Genomic DNA, 24,823 nt, shown 5'->3' with positions numbered 1-24,823 from the left:
CCCACTACTTCCTCTGCTCTAGATCAAATCTTGTTTTTGCTCCCTCTGTTCTGTTGTTAGTGGTAGTACTGATGCAGATCCAACCGTTTTTCCCACAGCATGCCCCTGCCTCCCCATACCAGTCTGATATGCAGATTGTCTTTCCATCTCCAGTGCGATAAGCCACTACCATCTCTTTATTCTGTCCCCTCCTACTGATTAAAGTTCTCCATGATGCCAATAGGAAGCAAGTCTTAGTAAGATCATAATCTTTCAGCCTTTGGCACACCACAGCCTGCAAGGAAGTTGTTGGCTTGGGACAGAGATTTATGAAAAGCTCTATGATATCTTATAATATGCAAGCTGAGCAGGAAACAACTTCTTTTTCAAGGTCTCTTCCTAAAGACCCCACACAGCACACTGTACAGAATACAATCTGTCTGGTTTGGAAGGATGAAAGGCTGAGTCAACCCTGCTGGGAATTGAACTTCACATCTGTCTTCACATGCCTCAGAATCGCATTGCTTGCCTGGCTCTCACAGCAGATACATGTGGCATGTTGGCTGAATGAGCTCCTGGATCAAAGCTTGTTTTTTGCTTTGTCTCTTTCTTTTCCTTCTCTGTATGCATTTTTGTGCACACGTGTGTCTTCCTTATTTTTTTTAAACATAATTTATACGTACCAAACCATCATCAAGAAAATGCCAAAGAAAAGGGGGGGGAAAAAAGAAAGGAAGGAAAGAAAAGACAAATGTTGCCAACTCAGCCTCCAGCCAAGCTTTCTTCAGCATGTGTGTTTGATCAAAACTAGTAAACTAAACTCCAAATACCTACTGTGTCCAGGTGAAGGCACAACTCGGGATACTCAATGGAGGTGTTTCCCAAATGTCCCTTAATTCTGCCTGGTACAAATATTTCTTTTTTTTGCTCTTCTCATGTTAGCATGGAAAGATATTCTAGAGCAAAAGAGAATCTGCTTCTGTATCTTTGGGTATATCTGTGGCTATTCAAAGTTGCAAGAGAATGCGCCTTATCTCAATGATTTTGAGAGAGCTGTGCTGAGTTATACCAGAGGAGACTCTGGCCCACTGAGTGCCAGATGGCAGAAGCAGACATACTACATGTCCTCCCCTTTCTTAGTTGCAATCTCTGAAAGTGTGCTGAAGTATTAATAAGATGCTCACATCTCAGATTTTGTCAGAATGAACAAATTAATGTTTTCAATCATCTGAGAGATCCAAACCAATTAATTCTGGGCCAGAGTCTACCCTCAGAAGTACACCAGCAGAATTACTATTTAAAGTAGTTGGTGTTGGGTACATACACTAGATATCCATGCTGATTCTCTGAAAACTGACCCCCGACTATTCATTTCATATTACCTTACTCCCCAGCCAGGAATACTACTGTTCTCATCTCTGTCTGGATCCCTCTCAGCACATCCTGGAGTCCTCTATTTGAGGAAAGCAAATGAAAAAGAGAAGAAAACAAAAAAGGGAGGAAGAATTTGAGGAAAGGAAAAGCCAGTTGACATCTGTGAGATGCAGGGATAAAAACAAGATAACTTCTGCATTAGGTAGGCAAAGGAAATTCCAGAAACAACATCAGGAAGCATACAGTTAACCTCATAAAAATAAAAAAAAAATCAGGGCATCAATAGATATTTTAGGCCACTGAAAAAAAACAATTCATTTGTTGCCTTCCCATCTTTCCCCACAGACCTTATGGAGATCCATCTCAGGATGACAAAGGCAGACTAGAGTCTGTTTTTAATTTTTCTGGGCCTGGGAGAACCACCCTGGTTATGCCACAGTTCCCAGGTGAAGGCCTAGCAAGCAGCAAGCAAGGACTGTGCAAAAAGGTGAAGGAATATGGACTACAAAATGACAGAGCTGTGTTTTGGAGCAGCCATGTGATCCAGAATAGGAGTCACCATGGAGAACTTGAAAGAAGTTGCCTAAGAAGCCATTACTACCTGACCTAATATAGAATTTGCGACTTAGGTGAATAGGTTGTGAGCTAGGAGTAAGTGTGGGTCATTACTTTAAAGTTACTTTTGGATTACATCAGAGGCACAAAGATACCTTAGGGAAACTTTTGATTTTAGGAGAGATTTTTCTTAATCTTTCCTCAAGTCTTGAAAAACATGTAGAATTATTGGAGTCTGTAATTTCAAATCATATTTAGGCAGCTTTTATGTTCCCAGTAGGAGCTATTCTAGTCTAAGGGCTAACTAGAAACTTAAGCAATTAATTTAAATGCTATTGAGTATCCACTAGACAGTAACAGTTCCTTTTCTGACCTCACAGTTAGCAATTTACAATTTTAAATTTCTTTTTTTAACTCAAACAGTGACTTTGTTATATGAATGTGCTTCTAGCATGAAGGGTTACATAGAATAAAGTTGATCAGGTCTGCCACAGTAAGTGAAAAGTAATAAAAATTAACATAGCTGCTTTTTTGAAAATACCCAAATACCAATGTTGTGAACTAATGCTTTGCAAAAATTGTTTAAAAAAAAAAACTGCTCTCTGCATCAATCTCCACGTAGACCACCACTTCAGGGTATCAGAGTAAAACACTGACAAGCTATATTTCTTAAAAATTCTTAAAAGAGAGGATATCAACTGCTCCTGCTGGTGGTGGTACTAGCGAAATTGCTGATGTAATTGCTGATGTGATGTTCTCTATATACAATTGATAAACAGAAGAAAGAGATGTGAGACAACCAGGTGTGAATGCACTTTCATTCATCTTCTTGAGGTGTCTTCCACCTACGCTGCAAATCACATTCTGGAGACATGGCAGTATATGAGAAACGGGTCTATAAGTGCTTGTACAAAAATTGGTAGAATTTGGCCACTTACATAAGAGCCATAACTGTGTGATTTCAGCAGCAGGAACACTGGTCTATAAGGTGTAAAGATCTTTTGTTCCCTCTGTTCACCAAGAGGTTTATGTAACAGCTCTAGAAAGTATTGGTCTCAGCTCCATGCTCTTAAAATTGCATAGGAAATTATGTGAATCCCACTAGCTTAGCAAAAAAGATGATGACTTCAGCTTCATGCAGGAGTGTTTGCGAATTTCATCTTAAGAGATTCAACAAATCAGTAGTCGAATCAACACAAGAGAACCTGCCATCCTTGATTCCAGTCTTCTAGAAAGCAGAGTTTTCACTGGTAGATTTGTACCTTGTAGATATGAATGTTTAGGAATTTATCTTTGTTATTGAATCTTTGTACACTGAAAAGTATTTACAATGCAAACACTTTATAGCCTTGATTACACAGCAGTGTGGTGAATAGCTTTACACTGCTAATAAAAAAGGATGCTGATGCCAGAACCAGAGTCAAATTGAAATTCTTTACTTTGAATCTCACAGCCCTTCATGCTGTGAGTTAGTGCTTTACTAACAAGCCACAGGTGAACGCTTCAGGAGCGGATAAAGCTGTGGTCCTGGGGGTGGTTTTGCAGCATTATACATTCACCCTACAGCGCACTGCATCTGTTGTATAATTAGCTGTTCTTTTTTATTTTTATAAATAGACCTGAAGTATGGCAGGCTGGCTTAACAGCAAGATGGAGGAAGAGAAAATATTAATGAGTAGTAATGAGGTGGCATTAGGCAGTCAGTATGGACAAAATATGAGCATGTTAGGTGCTGTGTTGTTGAAGTAGGCTCTGTTTAAAAGAAAAGGAGGATGGGAACCTTACAGACTAAATTCCACTCTTTTACAGAACAGGCAGCCTCCGGGAGAGCTTCCCCAATGTGTTCTGCCAAAGTGCATCAGCACTGCTCAGGAGGCCTTTAAGAGTGGAAAAAAATTTTTTCCATCCCTCTGCTCCCCAAGCCTGTTCCATTTCTGGCTCTCTGTTAAGGCTTCCAACCAAGGTGCTAACCCATATCTATTGCAATGGCAATGATTTTTTTTTCTCCCTTTTTGTGGATGTCTGCCCACCAGGAACTGGACTGAGACCAGCAGCTCATTTTGCATTGGCTGCCTGACAGCCATCAGATGGTAGTGATATCTGATCGCTGCTGACCTGGGCCAGAATCAAATGTGTGACCCAGAGGTTAAAGCCTTGGTATCCTATTAGCCATCCCACTGAGCTGGTGCTGAGGTGGGAGCTACTTGAATACAAACTGTCTGTCTATCACTGAAATGCATGTCAGCATTGATTTTAGTGGGAGTTTTGTATTGCCCAAATTAGCAGTGTTAAGTACAGGTAAGTGACCAAGGGAAGTTGGCAGCTGAGATGATGGTAAATACAGCTGGATGTGTAACTGTGTACTCCTGTGCCTCATGCTGATGTTTTTTTTAAAATGTTGCAGCCTCCCTGCTTGGTGTGCAAAGTCTTTTAGAATGGATGTTTCCTTAACCTGGTTAAAGAAGTTAGTTTTTAATCAAGAAGAAACAGAATATGTTACCTTTGGATATAGGTGTTCTTCAGGCATTTGAAGGGGTGATAGGAATGTGCTGTAACAGGGTGCCCATATGGACCCCTTATAACTGTGATGTTCTCCTTGGTCCAAGCTACAGTCATCTGTGGCACTCTGCAAAGTTTTCTAAAGTTGACAGTGCTGAGATGTTCTGTGTCGCTGTTGCTCATTGTTTCTGGAATTGTTTCAGTTCCTTTCAGGTGTGGATGCCTGGTGTAAAATGTGCAGCGAAGGAGGGCTCCCCTCTGAGATGCAAGACCTGGAACTGGCCATCCATCACCATCAGACCCTGTATGAGCAAGTAACACAGGCATACACCGAGGTATGTGTTTCCCAGAGGGTAATGTATCTCCTAAGTGATAAGACACTTGATTGGGAGGTTGGCTTTTCCAAATGAGATAGGTTTGTATTCCATTGTTGCAACTCTTTCGAAGAAGGAGTCAAATCTACCTCCTCCCAGGCTGTAGGATTCTGGGGAGTCACAGTAATCTTGTCAAAAGGGTGCACCAGGACAATCTAGGGGACAAACCCAAATGGAAATGGAATCTGGAACTACTGTTGGCACCCCAAGGAAGAACAGTGTACCTGGAACCCCCAGGAAGAACAAGTAGCCCCTCGCTACAAGAAGGACATGGAGGTGCTTGAGAGAGTCCAGAGAAGGGCAGCGAAGCTGGTGAGGGGTCTGGAGAACAAGTCTTATGAGGAGCGGCTGAGGGAGCTGGGATTGTTCAGCCTGGAGAAGAGGAGGCTCAGGGGCAACCTTATCGCTCTCTATAGGTACATTAAAGGAGGCTGTAGCGAGGTAGGGGTTGGTCTATTCTCCCACGTGCCTGGTGACAGGACGAGGAGGAATGGGCTAAAGTTGCGCCAGGAGGGAGGTTTAGGTTGGATATTAGGAAGGACTTCTTTACCAAAAGGGTTGTTAGGCATTGGAACGGGCTGCCCAGGGAGGTGGTTGAGTCACCATCCCTGGAGGTCTTTAAGAGATGTTTAGATGTTGAACTTAGTGATGTGGTTTAGTGGAGGACTTAGAGTTAGGTCAGAGGTTGGACTTGGTGTTCTTGGAGGTCTCTTCCAACCTAGACGATTCTGTGATTCTGTGAACAGCTTCACTGCCTTTGCTGAAGTGGAAACCCATTTAAGATGGCAATAGCTTTACTCCTGTTGCATTTCTACTATGAATGAGTCATGACACAGGTATGCAGATGGAAACTGAGGATGGCAAAGGCTTCTTGCTTCAAAGTATGAAGTCACAGAGATGCCAGGTCCTCATTATAAAGAATGCTGTGAAAGAAAGAGATTTAGATGTATTTAGATGTCCAGCTCTTGCTCTGTTCATCATGTTCTTGGAAGAATATATAGAATAAAATGCAGGAGAAAACTATTTGCTATTTGGGGGTTGGTGGTACACATACATGGTGAAGTTGTTCAGATATCACGTAAGTGATGTTAAATAGTAATCTCCTATTTTCTGAATAACTGGAAGAATTTGAGTGTTAATCATTAGAGCAATTCTGGGTTGTAATCATGAAGGAGCAGTTCCTAATTCAGTACTCAGACAGGCTTCTCAGGAGCAGTAGCTTGTGTGAGCAAACACAGAACAGCCCAGTTGACCTCCAGTTACAACCATGAGTTTTATACATGTGTCTAGTCAGAAACTAAGGTTTTCTGATGGCACTTAAAAATACTTTAAAAAAGTAAGTCAAATGGGGGTTAAATAAAAAATAGTGTTTGAAACTGGCATTTTGTTTAGGAGTCCCAGATTTAGTTTTTATGAAAAGAAAATTGATTTAAAACACAAAAGCAACCTTAAAAATGCATATTACTTTCACTGATGCTTCCTCAGAAAGCTACAGATCATCACAGACACAGCTGTTTAAAACACTTCTTTATTATTTAACTAATAAGCACATTTTTAAACGGTCTGTAGAACTGCCAGAGAGGTTAGTCTGTTATTTCTGAAACGTTAATTCCTTTGACTACAGCTACATGGTGAGCTGAAAAGCCTAGATTAGATTTAAGAGTTCTGCCTCCTATCCACATGCCCGTATCTCCAATGCAGACAATGCCTCTTGCCTGTAGAATTTAATGTCTTCACTCAGAGCTCTCTATGATGGGATGAAAATGGTAGCTTTCTCTTTCGTTTCTTTTCCTGTGGAGTCATTGAAAATATTTTTACTTCTGTAATTGTAAGATATTTGAAATGGAATGCACATTGCATGAAATAAACATCTAAATCTGGATGTAGGGGCCTCTTCTGTTCTAATGCAGAGAAAAATGAAGCGTTTCACGTACTCTGCAGGAACCCAAGAAGAAATGCCCAAGGAATTTTAGAAAAAAAAATCTTTTTTTCCATCTTAGCATGGTTATAGCCGTAATTGTTTGCTTCTTTCCTTTATTGACCATGAGTGAAGCTCAAAAATAGTGAAGGCAGAGACCATGGGTCTGATATGCAATCCACAGCTAAGCAATCCTCTTCTACCCTGCTGGTAACACCAAAAAGGTTCTCTTCAGTCAGGTTTGAGCTATGTTGATGGTAAGACTCTTGTTCAGTGTGACTTGATTAACTGTATTAACTGAATTTTACCGTCTGTTCCCAGAGACATGATATATTTGCTCTAAAGACCCATTTTTTTTCCTAGTGTAAATTGTAGCTGTCTCACAGATGGCACCATTAGTCTAGTCAGTGGCAAGGCTTTGGAGGTATTGCTGACCCAATATATAGGATGTTTACGGATCATAGCTTATCCACTAGTTATGCATACAACTTCCATGGAGATTATTGCATTAGCACAATAAAATCTAGCTTTTAGGGTTAACCCAAGGACATGCAATGTCTTACAGAAGCATTTGCATACAGCACACCCTATCCCTTTTCCCATCATGAAGTCAAAATGCAGGAATATCACCAAATGACAGGAGTATGTACATCTCACATGATGAGTTAAACCTTTCCAGAGAGTCCAGGCAATTCTGTACTTTTCAAAATAAGAAAGAAATGGTCAAATTTGCTTTGACAAACAGCACTGGCACTTAGACATCACTGGGGCTGCAAGTTATGCTGGGTGTAGATCCATTAATGTTAAGACTTTTGCAGCACTTTTTAAAAACGTAAGTGATGCAACTAAAATGAGTTGTTGACGTTTGTGACCTTGCACAGTCCCTGAAAAATTCAGAAGATTCACATGAAAAGAGATTTTGTGTTTTATTTTTTGCAATTCAAAGAACATGGAAATGACTGGAAGAACACAGCAGGTAGCTCCTCCATTTGTGAAGCTGTTCTTTTCTGTAAATTGTGCATTGCTGAACTCTAAGAGCACAAATCTTCTGTGCCCATTGATTGGGAATGCAGTAATATTCACAACAAAAATACTTCCAGGAAAGAAATTTTTTAAACCAAAGAACTGCAGAGCTGTAAAAGACATGAAGTCCTGGAATATGTATGTATCTTTGCAAATATCGAACACCACTGGTTATCTGTTTGTCACCGTGCTGCTTGCCATGTATTTATTGTACATTTCATTCAGCATGACAGGACAAGCCTGTTAAGTTGGAGAGCAGGAGAACATTTCTAATAGCCTCTAATTTGTGTTAATGATTATTAGCAGGACAACTCAAGCACCTGCTGTCTGGCATTTATCTCTACCTGTGCAGAGAATGACTGGAAGGCTATGCCCATCAGGGAAGAATCATAACTTGTAATCTCTGAGGCTTTTTAGACAGACAACAGGAACAAATACCTCATGGAACAGATAAAAGCCTAAATCCTATAGAAGAAGAAAGGAGTCAGAGAGAATGCAGAAATGCACTTGTCTCTCTTCCTCCTCCTCCTCATGCTGTGAGTCTGGGAGAACATCCTGTCTCAGTTTTGGATGAAGCAGGTGCATACACAAAAGTTGCTGTAACGCCAGCCAGGGACAGATATGGACCAACTGTAAACCCAAAAGCCAGTACCAGGACAGTAGTGAATTCACATGGTGAATTTAGCCAGTGAAAAGAGTGAGTTCCAGGTCTAAGAAGCTGCTCCCAGTTGTGTGCATGGCCATGGTTTCCTGTTCCCAGTGATTAGATTGTAGCTGATTATCTTCTCCCAGATACAATAGCATGTCATATGCCTTGTCTGCTTCCCTGTATGGATGCTGCTTCTTCCTGCCTAGCAGCTATTGCCACCTCCATAAAGTTGCTAAAGTAACACCTGTGCCTCGGTGTGCCCTGCTAAAATCTCCGGCATCTCCACTGTGCACTGCTGCTGGCGAGTGCAACTCTTCCCTCTGTGGCCCCAGCAGGCTTCAGCATGTGCAAATTGTTCCAGCTGGTCCTCAGCAGCAACTGAATTTGAGTACAGAAAGCCTCTCCCTATGGACTCTCCATTTACTTCCTGATCTAATTCCAAGTTACCCTGAATATTTAAAAAAAAATCCCCAAGGATCTGCCTAAGCCCACCTAGTAGCTACCTAGTATGATGAGATTTGACTCCCAGTTTTTCCAGTATAAATCACAAAGGCTCTCTTCATTTCTCTGCAATTGCACCAGACATATGCTGCTGTAACAGGCTGCGATGTGGCATGGCTTGCCAAAAGACTGTTTGGGATTAATGGGTATTTGCTATATTTGAACAAGCAATTTATAATACAGAGATAAGTGAGACTTGAAAATCCTTGAGAAATGTTTTAACTTTGACTGATAATGCTCAAAATTCAACCTGGATGGAAAATGTTCTTTAAACCATTCTCTAGCAAGGTTGGTGATTATGACTACATAGAGATGAAAACAGTTTTCTGAAAATCTTGTCATGTCATTGTAGTTTGTTTCAGAGGGAAAGGAGGAAAGTGGACTTGGGAAAATAACAGATTCCAATAATGTCCTTATTTAGTGTTTCTGTTGAACAAAATATTCTAACGTTGTACTCTGCAGCTGAAAAATATTTCAAAAACATTTTTAGAGAATTAACGTGTGCATGCACTTATTAAGAATGTTAGGATTTTTTTTTGTGGTTCCACTTTTCATTTTGCTCCTGCAATATGAAAATGCTCCAGAAACATTCCAGAAAAAAATAGCCGGCATTCAACTTTTTAATTCCCCAATGCCTTTGCATCTGAAAATGTGCTTTAATATGCATAAAAAAGGTTACATACATGCAGAAGGCTTTCCATTTGCCAATAAACTTTGTCGGCCATTGAAAATGGAGGCTATAGATGCCTCTGAGCTATCCTGAGGAAGAGAAGAATCACTATCATATACTAATTTATTTTTCACTGTCACTGAATGAAGTACAGAATCAGAATGTCACACTTCTGAATGTATATTCATACTTAGTAATCCTACGAAGAAAGGACTCTCCCATACCGTACAGAATATAACTCTGCCATCTGTGGTTTTCTTAAAATGCCACCTCCTCACAAAAAATAGGCCTGCTATTGCAAATGCCACCTGTCATCAGCTAGTGCACGTCAAGAGTGTTCGGTGCCCGAGTGTCGGAACATAACACAGCCTTGGGATCTCTGGTTCCATGCAGCCCCAGCAGCACAGTATCTGTGCTCCTGCTGAGTGGCACAGCAGGCCCACCAGGAAGTGAAGGCAGGCGCTGCATGTGCAAGTACAAGTCAAAAAGAGACGTTATGAGGTCTTTCTTCCTTTTTGACTAAAGGAAAAGATATGGGGGAAAAAGAATCAGCTAGACTGTTCTTTGTCAGCTCTTGGGTGTTTCAGTACCAGCGCAGTGAAGTAGATGTGTTTCTTCACTCAGGTGAGCCAGGATGGGAAAGCCTTGTTGGATGTCCTACAGCGTCCCTTGAGCCCTGGGAACTCTGAATCCCTTACTGCTACTGCAAACTACTCCAAGGCTGTTCACCAGGTGTTGGATGTGGTACATGAAGTCCTGCATCACCAGCGGCGCCTAGAGAGCATCTGGCAACACCGAAAGGTCCGGCTACATCAAAGGCTGCAACTCTGTGTTTTCCAGCAGGATGTTCAACAGGTAATGCCATTACTAAAGGAGGTAAAGAATGGTCTTTTATTTGCAGACATAAAGATTGTTTGGTGCCTTATCTGGAGGATATTGCCACAACCAAGATTTCATGCACAGCTCTGCCTGTGCTAGAACCATGCTGAAATACTAATGCACCTTTCAGTACCTCTCAGTTTCACATTGAAGTCATCAGTCAGTCCACTGATTATTGATCAATCCATTCCCCATGGGAATGCGACACTCTTTTCAGTGGTTCATTTGTCACAAGTCAGCAATTAGCTGTAGGTACTCTGCTGTTCTTGAGAAAACAGCATTTACTAGAAAAAGAAGGATTTCAAGTGTAAAAAGCAATTGAACCATGGTATATTTCATCCTCCTGTGTGGAGGCAATACAGATACAGACCTTTTAGTGGCGGTGCTTAGATGATCTTTGCATTATGGCCATTTGTGGAGGGCAGGTACCTGTGCTATGAGTTTGCTGGCTCAAATGAAGTGCACACTCCAATGTACATAGCCCAGCTCACAAAAACACAGTTCTTACGGTACAGGCTTGCCTCTGAGAATTCAGGCTCCAGGGAAATAACATTTCTGTCAAAAAGGAATCCTTTTGAGTACCACCACAACAGTGTAACTGACAGTAAGAATGAGATGCCATTTTCGTAGCTGCTAAATATGCAAACACAATCAACAGATGTTACAGGACTCTGCTCATTACTCAGGGTGTGGTTTGTTTATGGGCCCCTGTACAGCCTGAAACAGATGTTGGTGGCAATATGGTACTTGCTTTAAATGAAGAGGCTGAACGCTCTAATCGTGTTTATGGAGCGTTCTAATGTCCCTGGGGTTCTTTATGTCAGTGCCTTCCTCCCAGTGAAACATGAGGTAGAGATGGAGCGACAAAGCTGTCACAGGCAAAATAGACGTGAACCAGCAAGGAAGGGGGACAGGCCATTTGTATGCAACATGTGTACGGTTGTGGTCCTGTTAGTGCCATAGTTGAAGTGCACCAACACAGAACTGTGGCTGTAGATATCCTTCACAAATACGTGTGACCATTTCTTTGGCAGACTTGAGAATTTTGCTAGAATTTATACCTGCTCATTTTTTCCCATGAAACCACACAAGTATTCATGCCATATATATAATTAAAACTGAGATTTAATGTAACAGATGCTTAATTTAAGCAACTTCACTTTCATTATGTACCAGCAAACGTACTGCATGGTAATGAAATTCATAAGCCATATATTAAATAGAGCACATACTTGGAATTCAGCTAGAATGCTCTGCAAATTTTCTCAACTTTGATGTATTATCTTAATACAATTTGGGGGTTAAAATCTTAAAAAACGGGGTATTGTAAATTATGGTATTTTTACATTTTTTTCCAACTGTGGTATATAATGTCAATAGGAATCCATATTAGCTTATGTATTCTTCATCCCCTAGGGTGATTGACACTTTTGTTCAATACCTCCACCCCAAAGCTTTCTTTTCCATCTTTTGAAATCAGTAGCAGTGCTTATGAGGTTCATTCGAGAAACACATTCAAACTTTTACTTCCCACTTAATGCAAGGCAACGAGACTGTGTCACTGGTTTTCAAAAAGTACAGGTCTTTTGTGTGTAATCTGACTTCTGGTGAAAGGAAAAAAAAAAAGCAGTAAGAGTCGCTGGATTCCAATCGATTTAGAAAGCATCACTCTGTGTGAGTTCTGTTGGCAGCAATCTTTCCAAATTTTTCTCTTAATGGGTAGTTATTATCTGGGAAACAACAGCTTAATGACAGACATTTCTGTCCCAGCACACACTTACATCCCTTTGTCCTACTTAGAAAGTAGAGAGGAAGAGATGAATCATTCTGTTCACTAAACATCTGTACTATTCAAAACGAATGCTTTGTAACACATAAATGAAATTAGCAGCTAAACAGAAATATGAAGTGTAGATTCCATGAGGAGGAGGAAGATATCTGAGTATGCTTTTTGGTTTGTGGGGTTTTTTTGTTGTTGTTGATTTGGTTTTGTTTTGAAAGTAATCACCTCCTATGTATCTGTTGTGCAGTTCCTATTATGCTTGCTTTTTTAAATAGCTATCAGCTGGCAGGTGAAGCTGTCTACTAGTAAGTTGTCTGCTAGCCAAAGTAACATCTGCCTTATCAGTATTTAATAACTTTTAACTAGTTTCTTCCTGGTTCAAATCAAAAAAAGAAAAAGGTGTGTGGGAGAACAAATCCTGACAGGAGAGTCCTGAGTTTGTTAGAATTTGCTGTCTGTCTTCTAGACAGGCAACGATACAGTGCAGTTTCTCAAAGGAAGAGCTCCTCTTCCCTTTCCACCCAGCTCCAAATTTAAGCTTATCACCACACATGTCCCATGGCTCACCCTCTCCAGGGCTGGCCAATGCAGTGAAAATTCAGGTGGAAGATGATCTCAGGCCTTACACTCACTCAACTTGTTCATCTCTACCTTTCTCTTCATGTCAGCTGTTCTGCATCAATCTTGTCTTAAAAGCAGATGTGAACAGGGACTGGTTTTGTTATGTTTCATGTTTCTAGGACAGATTCCAGGATTATTTTGCATGCTCTTGCTCTATGCTTAACTGCATTAATAGTTTTTAGTAAAGACAGATCTCCAAGAACAGATCCTTTTGGATCCTGAGAGATCAATTATTTTTCACTTAACTACTCTAATTAGACTTGACAGAAGGTTCAAATACTTACTCATGCGATGTCAAGTTTCCATAAGTCTTGCAAAACGGGGTAGCTGGATGAAAGATTTATGTAGTCCACGTGTGTCCTTTGGACTGGATTTAAGGGTATTCTGCATTAAAAGGGGCTCGTTCACTTCATTCTTGACATCTTCTACACCATTTGCAAGGCCAGAGTACACACTGCATGCATTGCTAGCAGGTCAGGGCAATGTTCTGAGATAATCTCCCACCGACAAGGAAATCCTTTTGACTGTAATTTGGTTTCAGTTTGAACTGGACAAAACCTGAAAACATTGAAAATGATAAATTAAAAGAAACAAAAGTGATTTCTATTCTGAGAAAGAATGCATCTGTACAGTAAGGTTGTAACCAAAATAGTTGTGCCATAGAAAAAAATAGTTTAACTTGGCAATCCACAGTGTTTATTTACAAGTATAAGAAATGTTATGCTATAAAATGTCATTAAAGTAATCGCTACCTCACACCATCAGACATTTTCCAAGATTATTTGCTGTTAAATTTATATGTTAATACAATGATACCAGTTTGCACATGTGAACAAAGGTACATAATGGTGTACTAAGAACTATGAGTTATGAACATACAGCATTTTAAAGAAGGAAAGAAAATAAATGGAGTGAAACTGCTTTTGCAGCCTTCACAGGAAATGGAGCACCATTCACACAATAGAAATAGCAGATAAGACAATTTGTGGGCTGTTATGAGGCTCTACACAGGCATAAACTGACAAGGAACTCTTTTAATACCAACAGTATTTAGGATCGTTATAAAAAATGTTGGATTGCCAACTGTGTAAAATACTTCATTGCTTCTCTTGTTTTTCAGAAGTTCTCTATCATTTCAGATAGGGAAGAGCTGTGCTGTTTGATCCCTTAACACAGCTGTGGGAGGAGGTGCTGAGATTCTGTCTTACAAGGGAGGAAAAAATCCCTTTGACATTCATACTGTTATTCTGTAATTGCTGTAGATGCTCTAGCCCATTTATGGTAGCTTTTTCTTTTTGTCCCTCTCTGCTCTGGGTCTTCTGCTTTTCCAGACTATTACCAGTAAATTTACACCATTTCAATTTCTGTTGAAAATTGAAATTGTTCTAATGTTGTCTCCAATTTTGCCTGCTTTGCCCTGTTACATCTTGATTTACCCTGTCTGCCTTGGCATGTGTCTCTCCACTTTAATATGTTCCCTTTGCACTCTTGAACGCCAACAGTGTAAAAGAGCAAGGCACAACGAGTGTTGTACCATAAGCAGATGTTATTGAACAGCCTTAGAAATAACTGTAGTAAGTTTATAGCATTGTTCTTCACTCCATTGCCTTTCCCTATCCCCTTGGTTTAATATAGGCAAGAATTTTGTCTGAATTCTCTCACTTCATAAACTCATTCAAATGAAGCTGTAAAGCCCAAAGCATACCTATTAAAGTAGAAGGAAAATGGAGACCTATCAGATGCATTATTGAAATGGTCTGTGCATGCCTTGAAGTTGGTATTTTAAAGCACTTTGATGGTGGAATAGTCAAACTGCTGCTCTTATTCTGCAGGCATCATTCCTTCTTGTGGAAGTTCTTGGTCTTTCCACCCATCTGTGTATGCACAGACACCAACACCCTGCCTGCCACAGCCAACCTTATTCTCTACAGATTCATGTGCTTCTCTCATTGCTGGTGCTGCTTCCTTCTTGCTTCACTTTGGTTGTGATGGTTGCCTGTAAAGGAGGAGCTGGAAAATAGGTGGATGTAGAGGTCCTGTCTGCACTGGTGGTGTTTCCTGGCTTTGTACAATGTCTTGAGTTAGCTGGGGTGGTGTCTCTGCATGGAAAAATGGAACATGCATCTCATGCCAGGTGAAGACTCGCAGTAAGCTGCAGGATGTCTATCACTAATAAACCCTTATTAGCAAGCGGGTACCAGTTTACTAGGAAAGCTAGGACTGTTGCCACACCAGTTACGGTGATGTGTCAAATCCCTCTTGTTATAAAAAAGGTCAAGCTAGACCAGCACCAGGTTCATCTGGGTTTCTCTAAATTTGTGGATCTGTGTCCTGTTGGCTTCATGCCCAGAGACGTTAATGAGCATAGCTTTAGTTTCCCTGTGTGGTTATCTGCCTCTGGTGATGGATAAAAAGGCCATGTGGCCACACTGATATCATTACATTTACCAGCTGCCATTGTTGTGGGAGACTGCGAAGTATTGCAGAGAAAAGGCTGTCTCTCTTCATAACCAAGCACTTTAACTTGTAATATGTCTGGCTTTTACTGGCCGAGAAAACAGATCGTTCCCTGTTCCTGCCCTGCTCCACTTGTATGGAGAAAAATGTCCTGCCAACATCTATCTGCCTCCATACACTGTCCAAAAACAGTGAATACTTCATGTGATGCATGTGATCTACATAGTCCATTTGCAGAAGAATGCTGGGATGTTTGTGGCAGTTCATGATTCATTTAGCTTTCACAGAAGATTTTAGAGGATTAGGTCCGTACATCCCCCACATATGCATGCAGACAATCAGTTGTTTTGATCACTTCAAGGCGATGACTTCTCCAAAATTTTGTAGTTTTCTATCTTGTCACAGTTTGTTTCAAAGACGGAAGAAATCAGACTATATATCTCCTTTTATGCTTTGTTTACAGTAAGTACCTTCACTGATCCTTGTAAAACAAGAGATTTATTTGTAAACAAGAGCAAAGTAAAAAGAACATTAGAATCAAGTCAAGATTATATTTACTGCCATATGACTTCAGCCACAGCATCCTGCAAAAACACATCACTGCTCTCTGCACCATCTGAGCAGATTAAGCTTGTAAATTACTACCCCTGACAGATAAATAATTAAAACATTAGAAGCATCCTAGAGAATTTTCACAGCCCCTTTGGTAAATTTATCAACTAATGTCATGCACTTAGTTTGTCATTCAAATGTTTGAATTGTCAAAGTATTACTGCTGTACTTTCTCTGAGCTTACAAGGTATATGTGATCTTACAACCCATAAGGTTGCAATGGTACCTGATGGTGAGTAGAGGTTGAACTCTGGTTGTACCGTACCAAAAAATTAATGAAAAAAGGAACTCAGGAGTCAATACTGGTAAAACTACCTGCCAACCTTGTCCCAGTGGGAAGTGACAGAATTGAAAATGATCTTTTGTCATCCAAGACCAAGAGAGAAATAATTTTGCTTTTACGAACCTTGCCCTTCCAGATAATTGTTGAGGCTAAAGTGTTCACACCTAGTTTATTATCTAATATAAATATCTCACCACAGAATTTGGTAGATCACAGTAAAATTTACCTACATATCTCTAAAGGGCTAACTTAATAAGATGTGCACATGCTTACAAACCCACATCACATCCTCAACAGCCTCTTTCTTGGTGCTTGTCTGCTGTATTATTTATGCTATAAACAACAGTAAGTCTGTAGTAAAACGATTTTTGTTTGTTTCCATCCCCTTTTTTGTCACAGACCATGCAATAAAACATCTTGGCAACTGCTTCTTTAGAGCAATTTTCATTCCATTCTTTTGTTCCTGCCAAAGCCACTGGCACCTTTTCAGGCAGTGTGAGCGCAAGTCCAGGCAATGAAGAGGTTTGTGGCCCCACATATCTTCTGAAGAGGGCTGACAAGTAACCAACACTGTCACTGATTTGAAAGTGAAGTGGTGCTGATTAGTGTCCTGCAGATCCTATGAAATGAATTAATAATGGCATGACCATTTAAATAACACAAGGCTTTGTGTTTCTGTTCTGGTAGTCATACTTGTACCCTCTAACCAGTGATCAGTGTCTCGTGTAAGAACACCTCAGAGATGTCTTAGGATACCAGCCCAATAAGTTAATTGCTTTAAATAATTCAAACTCACATGAGAGAGTGAGCTCTGTTCTGAACTTCTGACAACACTTTTTAAATATATATCTGTATTATCCTATACTTTTTGTGCCAAAAGTTTTCACAAAGAAATATGGGTTAAGTCATTACATTTTCATTTAATGATATTTTTTCAGGAAATTCCTTAAGGCTTGTTGATTAACAATACTGTATCCTCTGCAAAATTTGTTTTTAAAGTGTAACTTGAAATTATCTGGAATCAACCTTTTATCTTTCTTACTCTATATAGTTATTAAGCCAAGCAGACAATTGTTCTTTGTGCTTTTGAGGAGTCACTGATTAAAAAATAATAATGATCACTTTTTAATTTCCACACAGAGCAGAAGCGCTAGGGATATCAAACTTCAGGGGCCAGCTTCAGTTACTAACTGAAGTTTACTTAGTATTGATGTAAGAGCAGTGCGAGAACACTTTAATGAGCTCCACAGCTGTCTTGGGAAATAGGATCTGAAGAAATCTGAACCAGCCAGCTTGATCTCTGAACCTACTTAAGTGAGAAGAGGAACTGAAAAAAATAATCCTTTGTGCCCCCAAAACTGTTTTTCTTGTTTAGGATACTGTCTGTCCTTTAAGACACGGTTCTTACAAATGGTCTGTTTTGCTGCTTTCTGAACTGGAAAAGTTTGGGTTCTTACTAAGAGTTTAGGAATCTCTAAGAAGGCCTTCCAGAAACTCTTGGAAATCCTGCTGACTCCTCCAGGCTTTGAATCTACCTCATAGTGAATGAAGAGGATGCAACTTGTTGTATGAAGAAATGGAAAAGAAGATATAACAATACAGTTAGTTCTCAGGAGGTAGAGGCAGCTCTCCGTGGTCTGGATTTATCCTCCCTATCTTTAAGAATGTAACTGAATCATCCAAGTCAGGAGCCTAATGCATAGTCTCCTTTTATAGTCAGTGGAGAGACACTGGCATCTTCAGAGAATGACTCAGTCTAAGATCTGAATTGTACCCTGGATACTCTTTCTGTCAGGGGAAATAATGAGAAAGTAGGCACTCCAGGGAGGTCCTTCAGTTTGATATTACCTGGTGTTGGGTGAGATGAATTAGGATGTAGGAGAGAGACCAATCCTGTGTGGTACTGAGCACTTCTAGCCACCATGCCAGGCCATTCAGTGCCTGTCTGACCCAGGGTTCGCTTTGCAGCAAACTTGAGAAGTCAGTCCTAGGCAAAGTGCTAAAACTTGCTGTTGTTAAGCTCAAGCAGAATCATCCGCCTTATATAGCATATCCTCATTGTTTAGTTCTATACCAGGATTGTTTGCATGTCAGCATCCCTGAAAATACGATGTTTAGTTTATTGTTTTTGAAAGGCATCGTTGGCTCCCATTGTTATGGCAAAGAGGGAGAAAGAATCAGGCTCGTCTGTTACTGATTAGGCCTACAAAAATAGTAGGGCCGTAGTGGTGAAGGAAGAAAAATAGTTTTCTCCAGAAATATATATTTTTTGAAAGCAATTGCTAGAATGAGTAATTGTCACTAAGAGTACAGAGAAAAATAAGGTCTCTGAATAAACATAAGCTGGAATGCTAGAAGGCTTTTCCCCCTGCAACTTTAAGAAGTAACAATAACAGTAGTACTTCTTGCTTGTTGTGGTTTCTTTCATCTCAGGATTATGGGTCTTCTGAAAGGTTGATGTTAAGCGACTTCCCAAAGGTCACTGAAACCTTCATGGCTAGAACTCCTCATGTCAGGATGTCTGATGCACAAATCCTTGCTCTAAACCTTCAAAGTCATTGCTATTCCAGTTTTACCCCTTAAGAGAATGTCTTATGGGATTTATTTGGACTATGTAAAAATGAAATATGGGTCTGTTGTGCTAAGAAATAAATATGCTATTTTGGGCATTGGTTTAGGAGTCTAAAATAGTCTTTCTTTTCTACTTCATTTTTTTCCCGTGATCTTTCCTCCCAATTACCTCCTCACATGATCTCCCAGCCTTTTCATGATTCTGCCAGTCACACAGTGATCATTCCTCTTTCATATTGCTTTTGACTGATGGCCAACAAAAGGTATTTTCATTAAAGTTAGAAAACAACTAGCCAAACAAAGAGGATAATGATAGCTAGTTGCTGAAGTATAGCTGTAACAATTTCACAGTGTTTTCCTGCATGGGGCAGCTGCTCAGCCAGCTGGTTACTTTCTGCCTCTGGCAATGACCTGCACTCACAATTTGAGATTATTATGTCTTACTGTGTAGCGAGGCCCAATTTAGGTTGAGCTGATCTGGCACCATGACCTGTTTCTGCTAGCTGCTCCTCTCCAGGCCGGTCATTCCCGCGGTCATTCCCGCTACCTCTCACTACTTCTAGCAGCTCTACCTCATCCGATGTCAGAAACTGCTTTTTCTAGCTCTGCTCCATGTAACTGTGTTCTGTGCTCCTGTTGGCTGTACCTTCAGTAGCATCCCTACCCGACCAACTTGACTGAAAGGTTCTGGTATTTCTGTCCTTGGAAGACAGCTTGTGCACTGTCTAAGGCTGAACACAATACTTTAGCTCACAGGAGACTTTTAAGCAACTACTTTTGTTTCATATTCCTCACAGGGAGCTCTTACAACAAAGGCTCTTGTATGTTTTTTAAAGTTGTAATTTTTGGATTGCAGTTCTGGAAGCCATTGTCTAGGCTGGGGTGACCCCCAGGCACATTTAGAGCTGGTTGGTCTGAACTCCTGTATACTATTACATCTATAAACTTTCTTTTATGCTATGATTCCCTTTTTAACAAAAATGTCCTTCAAACATAAAAACCGTGTAAAACAAACATATTTCAGGCCCGTCCCCTGGTCTTTTATATTTCTCCTCCTGTTGGTCTGACAGTTCTTCCCTTGTTTCTTCTTCCTGCCTTTTGGAGTTTTTTGGATGGGGGACGTGCGTTGAGGGATGGAGAAAATTACTTTTATTTTTGGCTCCAGCCACACAAAACATTTTGACCTTGAGATAGTTTCCTTCCTAAACCAGCATGAAAAGTTAGGAAAAAACAAAAATCACTTTTTCCCTTTTTTTTTTTTTTTCCCTCTATAGCAAAAAGTAACTTTAAAAAAATCAGAATGTAATTGGGGGGTTGCTTGTGCTTGCTTGCCTCCCCAGGTTTTTCAAAGTGTTATGTGGTGTCAGGAAACCAGAAGAGCAATACGTTCAGGGTGAGGGGATGCCATATTCTGGGAGCTACAAAACTCCCCCCCCAAAAAAAGAAAGGAAGGAGTTTTTTCACAGAAAACTTCATCCGTGAGGAAGGTGAATTTTTCATTAAAAAAGTTGGTCATGGGAAGTCGCCAACCACTTTTGTGCTTTGCTCTGCCCATGACTCTCACATCTGGAGTCCTTCAAGTGTCTTTTCTCTCCTCAACAGTTCAAGGTTGTTCCTTGCTGAAAGAGCTTTTCATAAGTCTTATCCTGCTTGCACATAAATCTTAGTTTATTTTTGCATCATCTCAACCAGTCTGCCAGGGGACTTAGGGCTCAGCATCCATTTGTTTGCCTCCCCACAAACAGCTCCTCATTGCCATTATCTGCAGCCTCCTTTGATCAGTCTGTAAGGTCGTTGGCCCTTCACCCTTCAAAACCCTCGTAAGATCCGTTTCTGCTGTGACCTTTAGAAGAAATCAGCCATATGGTTATGGGTAGGTTACACAGCAATGCAAATGTCCTGAGCTTTTTATTTTTTCAGTTCTGTTGTGTCTTTCACACTGAGTGTTTGGCTCAGCATGGAGCCTGTATGCCACATGCCAAACTTCTCACACATCTCGGCAACTCAGCCCTTTCCCCGCTTATTTGCAGCACCGAGCTGTGACTTCTCTGTTCAGGGAGACCATGTGTCACATGCAGCTGGTTGGCCTGAGCAGTGACTGACCGACAGGCGGTGTGAGCAGAAGGGATGCTGTGGTGCCAGTGTGAGTCCCCGAGCGGGACCCTGTGGTAGAAAAGCCCTGCCGGGAGGCCAACCCCCAAAGGCAGCCTTGTGCTGCCATCCTTTCTACTCTGGACACAGCCTGACACACAGAAATATCTCAAACTGGGAGAGAAAACGTTTGAGGAGTTAGGTTAATTGCTTAAAAGACAAACAAGTGATCTTAGAAAAGTCTCTGATAGTTGGGAACTGCCAGGATGGAGAATAGCCACTCCTGGTATTCAGAGCGCTTCTTGTTTGTACTCATATTTTGCCTCAAGTTTCAAATCAGGTCAGAGCCCCACAGAGGAAAGGTATTCTCCTATGTGCTGGCACAATACCCAGCCCCAGGGGGCTCTGACCCTGGCAGGGGTGTTTGAGGCTGCTGCAGTGCTGTACCATCTTGCATAGTTTTTCCATTACTGAGATGACACTATGTACCAAGACCCATTTATCCCAGTTGGAGTTTGTTCTCTTACTAAACTTGTCTGTGCTGGGATTATAAGCCTTGTTAAATGAAGATGATTAAATCGTCTGCTCCCAACAGTAACCTAAGCAGCGCTTTATTTAATATTCTGGTCAATCAGCAGTTTTCTCCATGGCGAAGCAGACAACTCAGCACAGTGAGGATAGTCAACATTAGGCCTGGAGCATAGTGCTTGCATTAAAGACTGCTCTGTTGTAAAGCTCATCTTTGCTTTATCAGTCCTTTCTATTTGCTAATTCACTTTAAACATCTTATTTAGTAACAGTTCAGGTGGGTTGATACTATCAAGCTGTCAACGTTACCATCTTAATCCATGTCTAAATTAGCAGTGCAGTCCAGGTTAGTAGCAGGTCCAAACAGTGACCCAGAGCACCGAAATTAGGAGCCAGTCGTGTAGGTTGTTCCTTTCCTATGGAATAGATGAGGAATTGTTACCCAAGGTAGGTGCCTAACCCTGCTTACCATTACACTATTCCGCTTCCGCCTATGCTAACAGTTATGCTCTGGTTACAGCTGGAGCTGAAAAACATGTAGTAAATGTGTCCTCCCATAGTTTTGTTTTGTTTCCTCTCTTGAAGCCTTTAGGCATATCTGTCACTGGCAGAGTTAAAATCAACTGCTCTATTTACATACTTGAGGTTAATGTACTTTTCTAAAGAGTTCATGACGCTCCTTTGGTCCCTCCTGTGTACGTGCTGTATTTCTTTAGCGACATTTTACATTTTGGACAGTCCCACTGAGAAAAAAATAAATTAAGTAAATATATGCAAGGAATCTACTTCACAAGCCATAGAGGGCTACTCTTAAAAATAATAATAATAATAATAATCTCTTCAGGATCAGATGCTTTCCCTCACAAACATGAAAATCAGCACTGGGCAATTAGCTGTGATGTTAGCAGTTAATAACAACAACTGTCAACACCTTGGAGGTCTAAATCATAACTGCCTATCATAAATCCAAATCAGCTGGGCCCTGCAGGTGTCTCTATTTACTATCAGGACTGCACGTGCTGATTTTCTGTTCTGATGCCAGAGAGGTCAAATACAGAGTTACTGGGCGGGGGGGCAAGATGCTGAAGAATTTATTGAGGAATTGAAAAAGCCCCTAGTATGTTTGGTCGTAGCGTAGTCTGAGCACTGTTAACTGTTTCTTTAGAGCTCTCTCCTCTGTGGATCAGCTGGCTCTCTGGCTCTGGGGGATGACGTGCAGGAGGACTTGAGCTTCTGGTGCTGTGTCTATGCCATTAGGGTTTGTGATCATCGTAAGACCTGTGATTTCTCTGTCTGTGTTGCTGGTTCTTGTTTAGGCTTCAGGAATCTGCACTTGCAGCAGTAACTGAGCTCAGTCCTTTGCTTCTGGGATGTTCTAATCCTACTTCGGTGCATGTGAGGAAGACCCTGGGTTTGGGCCAGACATGGTGTTCAGGTGTTTCTCTTCTTGAGAGAGCTCCAAGGCGCATGCTGAAGTGGTGGAAACAACAGCAGTGGAAGATGGGAGATTGCTTGAGTAAAAAATTAGTAGCTTTTCAGGTTGCCTTTGCTTCAATGCCCATTCTGCCTGGCACATTTTTCTTCCCATCCTCTTGAGCTGAGAGAGGCCCAGGGTGTTCTTTCAGAAAACTCTGACTGTGTCTAAGCGAACAGCCTGAGGCAGCCAGACATAAGAGTGTAGCTGAGCCCAACCTTGGCTGATCTGGTGGTTGTGCCCTGCAAAATTGGTCTGAGAGGACAAATGTGGGACAAGAAATGGGGACCTGGGGAAAGTGAAGTAGCCACTAAGAAAAGCCGTAAGAGGAGTGAAATCTGTTCAAACCAGTGCTACAGACAGTAACAACCAAAATCTTCTAGCTGCTCTAGGTAAGAAAATAGTTCTGTATTTCTGCATATTACCCTTGATAGGAGACTGACATCAATTAGTTGCATTGCTAATTCATCGTGCTACAGCTAAGTGCCAGGTATGTTTTCTGAGTGTTGGAGAAAAGGCTCACAAACAGCAACACCAGCAGCGTAATTGCAAAAGAAAAAATCTACCCACCAGCCTTGAGAAGCCTCACGCAGAGCACAGCAGCATCTTTCTGTGCTGATGCAGAGCACATTTTCTGTGTCTTGCACAGAAGGAACATGCACAAATGTCGTTATTTATAGCTTCTCCACCCACACACAGCTTTGAAAACTTGCTCTAAAAGAAGTTAGCATTTAAAGAATACAACAGAGGGGTTTTTTTTAACCTGATGATTTTTTCTTCTTTTTTGATTTCCTTAAAAACAATATTCTGGGAACATTAGAAACAAGCCAGGCATCAAGGAAGAAACATTAGTTCTTCATTTGTCTGTCTATTGTTCTCTTACTTGGAATGTTTTTAGAGAGGCAGTTTGCAAATTTTATCGAGTAAAACATTTAATCAAGAAAATGAAAGATAAGTGGGATGCATTTGATGAATGGGAGCCTTACCAAAGGAAAGCAGCATTAAGTTGAAGGAAGTCCTTTCTCAGGGTAAGAGAAGCATGTGTATTCACACTCCTTTCTGGGGAGTGTGCAGCCTAGATGACCACATTTAGCGAAGGAGCAAGTTGGGGCTGCATGACCTCCGTCACTGCCCAGAGGAAATGGGCAAGTACTGCTCTCAAAATGCCCAGCCTACACCCAACCAACTCTGCCAAAGCCTTGAATTAAATGTGCTGTTCCCAGGAGACACATGACTAAATGCTGCATCTCCCTAATTACTAGGGCTGGGATCAGCTCTCTCCTTTACGTGAAGTGAAGGTGGATGGTGCCAGAACACATCACATTCTCACTTCTCCAAATACTTGTCAATTTTAAACCATCAGAATGTGGTTATAGATGTGAAAGGCTTGGGTGAAGAACCGTACAAGTACAAAATGGCAATCTGTAGAAAGCAGTGACAAAGTTATTTTTGCCATGTAAGCCTGTGAAAAAGTAAGGAGTTAAGTTGGAGCTGCTTCCCTTCCTGAAGTGAGCAGCCCTGTTCCCCCATGGGAGGGCAGCATACCTGGAGCAGCCATGAGTATTTGTGACCATTGTACAGTTCTACACTCATCTGAAGGCTCTTGGAGTGATGTAGGGATGGAAATAGAAGAACAACATCATTGCAAGCTAAGGCCTGAAGCAGCAAGGAATGAGACTGCTAGAAAAGATAACAGTCTTGTTGGTGCTCAGGCCACAGCATTGCGGGAGATATTTAGGATGTCTTCACTTAGTCATACTGTTGCCTTTTGAACCCTTTCACAATTAATTCTTTTCGCACACTTGTGCATTAGAAGCTGCTAAGAAGAAGACAGCCAGGGAGAGTTTTTCTGGAGTGATTACCAGTGCAGAAGCTGTTGGTGAACAGGGGATCATGCTGCAGGGACAGGCTTGTCTGGCCGAACTCTTACAGTCCTGTTTCTAGATGGGCTTGTAAACATAGGGTAGCTATGGGTACTGGAA

The 24,823-nt window shown here is 41.1% G+C and overlaps 1 protein-coding gene across 19 annotated transcripts in view; it reads left to right on the top strand.

Moving 5' to 3' along the window:
• The window catches only part of KALRN (kalirin RhoGEF kinase), a 502,830-nt gene that overhangs the window by 236,608 nt on the left and 241,399 nt on the right, over positions 1-24,823 (top strand). For all 19 annotated transcript variants that reach the window (XR_007166315.2, XR_007166316.2, XM_048072237.2 and 16 more), the window contains 2 exons: positions 4,611-4,742; positions 10,167-10,397. Coding sequence is in view for 17 of the 19 variants with exons in the window: in XM_048072237.2 (XP_047928194.2) it covers positions 4,611-4,742; positions 10,167-10,397 (363 nt within the window). In the remaining 2 variants the exon portion in view is untranslated. The remainder of the gene's footprint in view (positions 1-4,610; positions 4,743-10,166; positions 10,398-24,823) is intronic.

This window comes from Anser cygnoides, chromosome 6 (genome assembly GCF_040182565.1).
Source record: "Anser cygnoides isolate HZ-2024a breed goose chromosome 6, Taihu_goose_T2T_genome, whole genome shotgun sequence".
NCBI lineage: Eukaryota > Metazoa > Chordata > Aves > Anseriformes > Anatidae > Anser > Anser cygnoides.
The sequence above is the reverse complement of the archived record's forward strand: the minus strand, read 5'-3'. Positions and strand labels throughout refer to the sequence as shown.